At 44.3% G+C, this 10,937-nt stretch overlaps 1 protein-coding gene across 1 annotated transcript; it reads right to left on the bottom strand.

The window, feature by feature from the left end:
- Positions 1 to 1,567: 1,567 nt before the first annotated feature.
- LOC141102506 (galectin-1-like) lies at positions 1,568 to 9,367 on the bottom strand. Its single transcript, XM_073591442.1, has 4 exons — positions 9,287 to 9,367; positions 6,913 to 6,992; positions 5,216 to 5,387; positions 1,568 to 1,711 (listed from the first exon to the last, which is right to left on the bottom strand). Exons 1-4 carry the CDS (start codon positions 9,365 to 9,367, stop codon positions 1,568 to 1,570), a joined length of 477 nt encoding a protein of 158 aa, XP_073447543.1.
- Positions 9,368 to 10,937: the final 1,570 nt, after the last annotated feature.

The following is a 10,937-nucleotide window of genomic DNA, read 5'->3' as shown; positions in this document are numbered from 1 at the left end:
AGGGGGAGTGTTTGTGGCCAGGGTGTCGTTAGTCTTGCCTAGGGCTGCCGGTGACAGGATCAGAGAGCGGACTCACAAACCAGGTTCAGAGGCATGGTGCCCGCCTGCTTCACTGGACTCCCTCTTCACAGGATAAGCTGCTGCTGACCTCCTCTGCAGCAACAATAATGGAGGTCCTCCACAGCTACTTCTTTCTCTGCAGAGTCGGTCAGCGCCCCAGCCCGGCTAATGGGGGAAGTCAGCGGCTGTGCCCCCTAGACAACAGTTCACCCATCAGATGGACACACACATACAGCTACTACCATTACTCTTACCAGGTTTTTACTGCACCCTCTTATCTATTGCTTTCCAATCTACTACCCTTACACTGGAGACTAAAGCTGCTCCAGTAGCTCCTACAACCTACACCCAACACTGCCCATACTGGGGTACTACTACATTCACTGCCACAACTACTGCCCATACCCTACCACTGCCTGTACTGGGCAAACCCACTGCCCTTTCTGTATTTAACTAGCTTGGACCTTGTGAAATGCATTTTTCAGTAATGGTTAAAGCTTGAATAACTATATACAGCTTTCAGTCTGGAGCCTGAAAATATTAAAATATATAGAAGATCAAATAGTTTACTGGACCAACAATCATGGCCACGTTCAAAGTCACTTACACCCCCTTTCTTCCCCATTCTAATGTTCAGTTTGAACTTCAGAAAGTTGTCTTCACCACATCTAGATGCATTGACTTGCTGCCATGTGATTGGTTGATTAGCAATTTTGTTACAAAGCAATTGAACATGTGTATCTAATAAAGTGACCGGTGAGGGTATAAAACTACAGTGCTGCTACCATTACTCTTACTATGTTTTTACAACTACCCCTAATCTATTGCCTTCTAATACATTACCCTTACACTGAGACTAAAGCTGCTCCAGTAACTACTACCCGCAACACTGCCCATACTGGGGTACTACTACATTCACTGCCCATACCCAACCACGGCCTGTACTGTGCAAATCCACTGCAGCTACTCTCTATAGTTAAAGAGTTTGGACTTTGTGAAATTCCAGCATGTAATGGTTATTGAAAGTTTATGGTTAGAGCTTGGAATAACTCTGTATACAGCTTTGTCTGAAGCTAGAAGAAAAAAAAAAAAAAAAAAAAAAGGCAGAAAATGTAGCATTAGCACCCTCTGTTGGTTACTGTGTGTCATCTAGAAGTAATGCAACAAACCTCCAGCAGGGGGGGGGGCGGCGCTATGCACTAGGCAGCAATTTACAACTACAGCAATCAATCCAAAGTCAGTTTAGCACCAAATAAAATGATTTGTTTGATCAGACACAATAGAATTCCTTGAATTTTATTTGAAATGTGAATGAAATTCGTTTCTAGTACATGAACTGAGCAAAGCACAATGTATGTCTACATGAGCAGCAAGGACGGAGATTGGAGGGGGGGGGGGGGTTTACAAGACAGGCTTAAACAATATTTTCTTTGTCAACCACTATGGCCATTTCACAGAGCCTGAGTATGGACACGTGGGACAGGTGGCTCCTCTATTGCAGGATTCTTTATTTTAGGGTGATGGACTTGGCCTGGAGTTCTTTCACAGACAAGTATGAGATCTCCTCTATGGGAAAGCGGGCTGAAAATGTGAGAGGCTTTAGATGATTTAATTCTATGATGATCTTGTCTTCCTCAAACTGGAAGCCAACCTGTAAGAAAAGATAGCATAGTGTCAGCTTGCTGGAACACACACACACACACACACACACACACACACACACACACACACACACCAAAAACCAAACAAACAGTGTTAGCAATAAAGACAAAGACCACCACACCATTCATTTCAACAACAACCTTTCCACAAGATAATGTGCATGTAGCTCATCTTATGTATTGCAGAAAATGGTTAATGGAGGTTGTGCTTCTGTGATGCAATGTTTTGGTGACCAGGTCTTTGAGGATGGTGTATTTGTCACCTAGAATAATAACTGAAGCCCTCAGGAGATTAATAGTTGTTGGCGAGTTTGGAGTCCCTGTATGCCAGCCAGTCTCACCCAGGGTTCCATCAGAGGTTTCTTCAATTCCTTTAGCTGTGGCCAATTAACCTCCCATTTGATGGTGTCCAAATACTTCAGGGCCCAAAACCACTTGGTGGGGCCAGCTTCATGATAAAGATTTTTTTTTTTGCTGCCTGTAAGAGTGGCATTCTTACCACTGGCCACCAATGTAAGGGACATTTTTTTCCCTACTGACCACTAATGAATTGGTTGAGTGAGGACTGTGCAGAAGCACCATGACACAGCTGGCATTTTGACAGCGAGTCCTAGGGGGCAGGGCTTGATATTTAATGTAAAACAAGAGACATGCTATGCCATTGTTATTTTTAATACTGTGTCTTCTGCAGATCACTGAACAAACTGTCAGCAAAATATCTCATTCTTGTGTCTATACTAAAAAAATCTCCCCTTTCCAGGGACCCAAATACAAAGTTTGTCCTGATAAGGACCCCGATCTGCCACTGTCCCAGCCATGGCTCCAATTCATATAAACAGCGAACAATTTGGGGTGTTCACAGCAAATTCGAATGCCACAGAACACCCTTTAAAAGTCTATGGGAGAAATCAAAAGTGCTAATTGTAAAGGCTTATATGAATGGTATTGTCAAAAAGTGTTTGGGGACCCGGGTCCTGCCTTAGGGGACATGTATCAGTACAAAAAAAAGTTTTAAAAAACTACTGTTTTTTCGGGAGCAGCAATTTTAATAATGCTTAAAGTGAAATAAAAGTGTAAAACCCCTTTAAATTTCATAGCTGGGGGGGGGTGTGTCTATAGTATGCCTGTAAAGGGGCGCATGTTTCCAGTGTTTAGAACAGTCTGTAATAATAATAACAATAACAATAACAATAACAATAACCAATAACAATAACTAAAACTACTCGCGGCTATTAATGAATTGCCGGTCCGACAATACACATAGAAGTTCATTGATAAAAACAGCATGGGAATTCCCCACAGGGGAACCCCGAACCAAAAATTAAGAAAAAAAAAAAAAAAAAAAAAAAAAAAAGTGGGGTCCCCCCAAAAATCCATATCAGACCCTTATCTGAGCACACAACCTGGCAGGCTGCAGGAAAAGGGGGGCGAGAGATCACCCCCCTCCTGAACCATACCAGGCCACATGCCCTCAACATTGGGAGGGTGCTTTGGCGTAGCCCCCAAAACACCTTGTCCCCATGTTAATGAGGGCAGAGGCCTCATCCCCACAACCCTGGCCGGTGGTTGTGGGGGTCTGCGGGCTTACTGGCATCTGGAAGCCACCTTTAACAAAGGGACCCCCAGATCCGGCCCTCCCCCCTGTGTGAAATGGTAAGGGGGTACAAAAGTACCCCTACCATTTCACAAAAAAAAAAGTCAAAAATGACGAGACATTTTTTGACAATTCCTCTGGTGTTCTCGTCCAGCATCTCTTCCACGGCATCTTCTTCCCTTCTCCTCGGGGCGCTCTGCATCCATGGCATGGAGGGAGGCTCCCGCTCTTCTTTATCTTCTCTTGTTCTCTGGGCCGCTCCACATCCATGGCATGGAGGGAGGCTCCCGCTATGTGATGCTTCTCTGACGGTTCTTAAATAACAGGGGGGGTGGGCCCACACCCCGTGACCCCACCCCCCTCTGACGCATGGGACATGACGGGACTTCCCCGTGATGTCACAAGGATGAAGAAGATTAGAAGACTGATAAAGGAATTGTCAAACTGTCTCTTGTCATTTTTAACATTGACAGTTTAGTGAAATGGTAGGGGTACTTTTGTACCCCCTTACCATTTCACACAGGGGGGCCGGGATCCAGCAGTCCTTGTTAAAGGGGGCTTCCAGATTCCAATAAGCCGCCTGCAGACCCCCACAACCACCAGCCAGGGTTGTGGGGATGAGGCCCTTGTCCTCATCAACATGGGGACAATGTTTTGGGGGGCTACCCCAAAGCACCCTTCCAATGTTGAGGTCATTTGGCCTGGTATGGTTCAGGAGGGGGGGCCACTCTCTCGTCCCTCTTTTCCTGCAGCCTGCCAGGTTGCGTGCTTGGATAAGGGTCTGGTATGGATTTTTGGGGGAACCCCACACCATTTTTTAAATTTTGGACGGGGTTCCCCTTAATATCCATACCTGAAGGGCCTGGTATGGAATTTAGGGAGACCCCCACTTTTTTTAATTTTGGTTCGGGGTTCCCCTGTGGGGAATTCCCATGCCATTTTTATCAATGAACTTTTATGTGTATTGTCGGACCGGCAATGCATTAATAGCCGCGAGTAGTTTTAAATGACTTTTTCCTTTTGAAATGCCATTTTGCTGTCAGACTGTTCTAAACCAGGGAAACATGCGCCCCTTTACAGGCATACTATAGACACCCCCCAGGTACGAAATTTAAAGGGATATTACACTTTTATTGTTTCACTTTAAGCATTATTAAAATCACTGCTCCTGAAAAAAGGGCCATTTTTAAAACTTTTTGCATTGATCCATGTCCCCTGGGGCAGGACCTAAGTCCCCAAACACTTAATGACAATAACTTGCATACAAGCCTTTAAAAATTAGCACTTTTGATTATTCATATTCGTGTCCCATAGACTTTAACAGTGTTCCAACAAACTTTTTTCCTGTTCGCATGTTCTGGTGCAAACCAAACAGGGGGGTGTTCGGCTCATCCCTACTCAGTACCCACCAACAGGCCAGGTTTGCAAGATAACCAAAATACATCACAGGTGATGTAAAGTATCACATAAAACCTGGCCTGTTAGTGGGTCCTGAGGAAAGGAGTTGAGAACCACTGCACTATAGTGACATTCCATATCAGGGATTTCCTGATCCCCGTTCTTCCTTTAATCAGGTTACAATGTAACATTTTCAAGAACACATACATGCACAAAACAGATATGAAACGGAAATTTTTGTAAGCCGATATTTCTGACAATCAGTGATCTGACTAACAGCAACAATTCACTAGGCAGTATATCATAGCACACAATGGCAGCATGATGAAATTCTTTGGCTCTTCCCATGTGGGAGGTTCTCATCATAGTAAAGTCTATATAACCTTCACTGAAGCCATCACTGGCTGCCTACTGCATCAGAGAGATATTCTGTGTCCAATATGAACAGTGATGCCACATTGCCCCATCCAACATTAGTCAGCCCCTCCCAGCATAGACTTACCGTGGTGTCTGTCCCCTCCTGGAAGGGGAAGAAGCTTTCCCTTTGCTCCTCTCCCCAGACACCGTCCACCATCGAGTTCAGGACTATCTTGTGCTTGTCCACAGAAAAGTCAAATCGAGGTTCAAAGAGTAAAACTAAATTATTTTCATCTTTTCCAAAGTTTATGACAAACCTAAAAAGACAGAAACAAAAATTCTGCTCAGCTGACCTTGTTGGATACAGTACCAGTGGTACTCCCATGGGTTTTAGAGGTACTTCTGTCACTTTTAATCCGTCATAATAGCAAACTTTATATACATTTTGGCTAAAGTTTTTGGAGACAAAGGGTTTGCTTTAACAAATAAACAAAGCTACACAAATGGGGTCCTGGTAATACATGTCCCCACACCAAAAAAAAAAACCTAAAGTGATCCTGTAGCCTGGATATGGACATACGAGCATTAAAGGGGTTGTAAAGGTAAAAATGTTTTCACCTTAATGCATTCTATGCATTAAGGTGAAAAAACTTTTGACAGTACCGCCGCCCCCAGCCCCCCCGTTTTACTTACCTGACGCCTCGAATCTTCGCTGCACGTTCTTGTCATCTTCGCTGCAGCTCAGCCTGGTCGCTGATTGGCTGCAGTGGATGGATTGAAAGCAGCGCAGCCATTGGCTCGCGCTGCTGTCAATCACATCCGATGACGCGGCGCGCCGGGGGGCGGGGCCGAGTGATACAGCGAGCGGCTATAGCCGCCGGCTGTATCACGGGAGCGCGCCCGCAAGCACTCACCACCATGCGAGGGAGCTCGCATTAAGGTGGTGAATGCTTGCGGGGAGGAGCTGAAACAGCCGCCGAGGGACCCCAGAAGACCAGGTTCGGGGCCACTGTGCAGAACGAGCTGCACAGTGAAGGTAAGTATAACATGTTTGTTATTTTTAAAAAAAAAAAAAATTACCTTTACAACCGCTTTAACATTCTTAACAAGCAGTAAGTAAGCTTTAAGACAATCCCTCACTGACATTTCTAGTTGTAGCCACTGTGGAACAATTCATCCTGAAGTGTCACAATGAAGTAATTCATGTCTGGTCTCAGCTCTTCTATCCTACTACTGAGAGAGAAGGGTGATCACTGTGGAGGGAGCAGAGTGACCTGAGAAACTTCTAGGAAAGGGAACAGGGGGAGCTGAGCTACTGCTGAGAATGTCAAGTCCCATCTGTGGGAGGGAGAAGGGGAGCTGAACTAACAAGGTAAAGCTGGGAAGGGGAGCCGAGTCGTTGAGTCACTGCTGGGAGATGGAGGAGATGAGAAGTCACCAATTTGTGCCCTTTCACTCCGTTGCCATTCCAAGGGTGTTGGAGCTCTAACTAGGTAGGGGATAGTGACAAAGTGATTACTGTAAATTTTGGCAACATCTTTAGTGGGGTCCATGAGGATGTCAGTTGTCATATCAGATGATGGCTGATAAGTCCGACAAGTTTTATCCAGGATGACATTTTGTCACAATGTAGAAGAACAAATGTTTGAGCTAAAATTTGCTGTGAGCAAAACAATCTGATGTCGGGTATTTGAGGGACCACACACCCCAAATTCCCAGTGAGGGGTCAGTAGGATGAATTGTACACAGAGCACACTTTTCTACTTTTGTCAAAATACTGTATCATACAGAGAGCAGATGTATATTGTATATTGAAAAAACTAGGATAGAATCTTCACCTACCTTTTACAGTCCTTCGGAATGAATCCCACCACCTCCACACTGTGACCGGGTTTGAAGACAAAGTTATTCAAGGAAAAAGTCTGTATGGGAGAAAAGGAGAGAATTACACCCTGTAGAAAAGAGAGGGGGGGGGGGGGGGGGGGAGATCTATACACCCTTTATAAAGAGAGGAGAGACGTCTCATGGTTACAATTACTGTTACTCAGGATACATTTGGGATTTTCGTGGGTCGCAGCACTTTGTTGGATCCTTTGTGTGGGGGAGGGGAGGGAGCTCAGACATCCCCAGCAGATCACAAATGTCTTCTAATGACAGATCAATGACTGACAATATATACATTTTCTATTATAATGTCCATGTCATGTATGCCGGCTGCCCAGATCTTTATACAAGTTAAAATCCTATCTCCAGACGGCGCCAATTACTGACCGGCATAAGGCCTGCCCAGCATTCATGTTTAGTAATAATTATGTACTTGGTGTGTACAGTATGAAATGAATTCTGGTCAGCATGTTAGTTTATCATCATGTGTACATCAAATATCTGATCTGTCTGGAGTATCCCCCCTACCCCACCTTCCATCCTACATGGAGAGAGGTAATGATCTGCCACAATGGAGTAACCCAGAGGGACTGGACATGTCACATCTCAGAATAGTACCATAATATTTATAAAACTGCACAGCAAATAGTTAATATAATCACAAAAAAAGTGTGTGTATGTGTATATATATATATATATATATATATATATATATATATATATATATATATATATATATATATATATATACACACACACAAAGGGGGAGATGTGGAAATAAGAAGTCACTAAGAGTGTATATACCGTATACTAAGAATACCCAGGAAGGTATCCTGGCACAGAGCTGGGTCTATCAAAACAAAAACAATTCTATAGCTCAACTCACCAACCAGTCTGCTGACCAAACTAATTTGTTTAACATGCTGGGAGGTTAATTGGCTTCTATCTAAATTGGCCCCAGTATATGAATGTGATTTAGGGACCTTAGATTGTAAGCTCCTTGAGGGCAGGGACTGATGTGAGTGTACAATGTATATGTAAAGCGCTGCGTAGATTGACAGCGCTTTAGACGTACCTTAAATAAAACCATCTGTTAAAAGCCGGGGTTTAGTTAGGACACATTTGCAAACGCATGTGAAAGCTGCAAGGCCTCATCACAGCACCCTGTGTTGCTCGCAGTCCTAACACTACAAATTTATAAGTGTCTCCACAGTGGAAGCGCATGCATGGAATGAATAGATGGGGGGCAGGTGAGCCTGGAGGCAGCCCAATCCCCCTTAAAGGAACAGGAGCACACTGGACACCCAGCCAGGATATCAAAATACATTCATCACACCCCAAATATAAATAACTGGAAGGACAAGAACTAAAATCTTGACCTTCACCCAACACCAATATACCCAACACAACCAGCAGCATTTTTTGCATCACCAAACAACCCTCCACAACCCATTTGCAGCTTCCATCGGTGCTCATACTCACATTATCTGCCATTCTGCTTCCTTATCAGACAAACTTGTGATCAGCTGCACTTCTACCTCTTCATATATAGGAGGTCTGCTGAGGGCGGAGCCAGTCAGGAGGGAGGAGTCACCCCACCCAGTGCTCCCTGGACTGAGAATTGTTCCAGAAGCGCTCATTACAGAGAATGAATGACATGTGGATCCGGTGTGACTGAGCATGGGGCGTCCATCGTCACTCTGCTGGGATGTCACCACTCACCACAAACAGCAAGGGGGCAAAAGATGACTATCCTCAAAGTCATTTCTACAACACAAAGGGGGAGATTTACTAAAACTGGAGAGTGCAAAATCTGGTGCAGCTGTGCATGGGAGCCAATCAGCTTCTCACTTCAGCTTCTTCAATTAAGCTTTGCCAAAAAAAATCCTGGAAGCTGATTGGTTTCTATGCAGAGCTGCACCAGATTCTTTACTCTCCAGTTTTAGTAAACCGACCCCAAAGTAACAATTTCCATTCCCTGCCCCCACCTCACATCCCGATACCAACCACTACATCCCCACCAGCAACACTATACTGATACACATGACATCACATGAGACGCATGACATCACATGAGACACATGACATCACATGAGACACATGACATCACATGAGACACATGACATCACATGAGACGCATGACATCACATGAGACACAAAAGAAGCATAAAAATAAAGATAAGTGACCAATTGCTCCATTTTTTATTTATTTCTTTTTTTTATAACTTCTTTGTCTGAGTATAGATCTCTGTTTGTCCCAATCATGTTTGAAGCCATTTCCTGCTGACGGACTCACTACCTCTGCTGGAGGTCTATTCCGAGCATCAACTACCCTTTCAGTAAAATATTCCTTTCTAAGATGAGTTTGGAACTTTCCTCCAGTTAGTTGGAGGTCATGTCCCGTGTTCTTCATCTTGGCTTCATATTGGAAATCCCGCCCTCCAGATCCTTATTCACCCTTTTGATGTATTTTAAGGTTCTGGTCATGTCCATCCTTTCCCTTCTTTCCTCCAGACTGTACATATGAAGTCCCTGCAGTCTCTCCTGATATGTTTTATCCCTTAACTCCTTCACCACCAGAACTCTCCTCATGGCCGGTCACACTCGTCCTGCAGGAAGATACATTCCACTACATGAACATGAATCCCCCTTCATCCCCATGTGACTTCTTCATGTTTATGTGCTGCAGCGTAGAACACGGGACATGCTGGATTTTTGCACATTTACATGCATTATGTGGGCCGATTGAAATAAATGATATTTGCCGATATCATGTAGTGTTGTGTTTTTTCTTCTGTCTCACCTCTATGTATTTTTTCTCTTGTACTAAACTGTATCAGTTTGCTGTTCTGTTGTATGCTGACATCTAGTGGTAGTTTAGGGCAACTACAACTTCTTTAGTTATGTGATTTGCTATCTCCCTGTGTTCTCCCCTCCTGTTTAGTGCTAGTTAGTGTAGTCTTAGCTACACACTCCCTGTTTCTACCATAGTCCCTCAGTCAGTGTTAGTTCTTCTCTGAGACACAGTGCAGGAAAGTCATTGTCTTCTTACACTTTAAAGACTGGACACGCATCCTCTGTACTGTTCTTATCTGAAGTAAAATGACATTCCATTATTGATGAGGAAAGCTTCCTGTTGATGGTGCCAGGTCAGCAGGTGATTATACTGTCCGGGCAGACTGGGCGGACTATTGAAGTACGGCAATGTATAAAGCAGCATTGGAAACAGAACACAGATTCACCATGAAAACTTCCTGTTACTGCTGATACAAAGTCTGAATTGGCTTCACAAATAGTAGAATATATCTTTGTATGGATTGTATATTGAGAAAAGTACAATATTATTTAGGGGCCAAATGAACAATTCTATGGGGCTGCCCATGGCCGTCATGTTGTGTTTGGACTTGCTGCAATATGGATGATGTTCTGGTGTTGGAAACCTGAACTCCGACCCGCCATCAGAACCGGCCGCTCCATATAATCCATGGCCACTTCAGGAGCCAAGAACCTACCTCACAGCAGGGGGGTAATACACACTGCGGTATATGTCAGAGCTATATACATGTATAATAATAATAGTGTGTGACTGTGGGGGGAGAGGACATTAGAGTGTAAGCTCCTCTGGTACAGAGACTGATGTGATTGGTTCAGTGTTCTCCGGGTGTCTTGGAATATCTGTGCATATGGCTGTGATCATCATGGGACATCTGTGTACCTGGCTATGGGTGGCTTGTAGATCTCGAGGTAAATAACGGGTGGGAAGAGAGTAAAACTGGCAATAGATGGGCAGATTTTTCCTGAGAAAGGGAAGGACCTCACCTGTCTTTATCCTCAGTCGGGTCGGGACGACTCGCAGTTTTTACAACTTTTGACACTTTTTTTGTGAAATGGTAGGCGTACAATATACCTGTTACCATTTCACACAGGGGGGCCGGGATCTGGGGGTCCCCTTGTTAAAGGGGGCTTCCAGATTCCGATAAGCC

Source organism: Aquarana catesbeiana, linkage group LG07 (assembly GCF_042186555.1).
Source record: "Aquarana catesbeiana isolate 2022-GZ linkage group LG07, ASM4218655v1, whole genome shotgun sequence".
Lineage (NCBI taxonomy): Eukaryota > Metazoa > Chordata > Amphibia > Anura > Ranidae > Aquarana > Aquarana catesbeiana.
This window is presented reverse-complemented; position numbering and strand designations above follow the sequence as displayed.

Bases quoted from the DNA above. Each gene is read 5' to 3' on its own strand.
- LOC141102506 (XM_073591442.1), bottom strand. From the start codon at position 9,367: ATGAAGAACACGGGACATGACCTCCAACTAACTGGAGGAAAGTTCCAA. The intron at 6,993-9,286 runs GTAGTTGATGCT...TCTCCCATACAG, and splicing joins AGGAATATTTTACTGAAAGG to ACTTTTTCCTTGAATAACTT. The intron at 5,388-6,912 runs GTAGGTGAAGAT...CTGTCTTTTTAG, and splicing joins ATTCCGAAGGACTGTAAAAG to GTTTGTCATAAACTTTGGAA.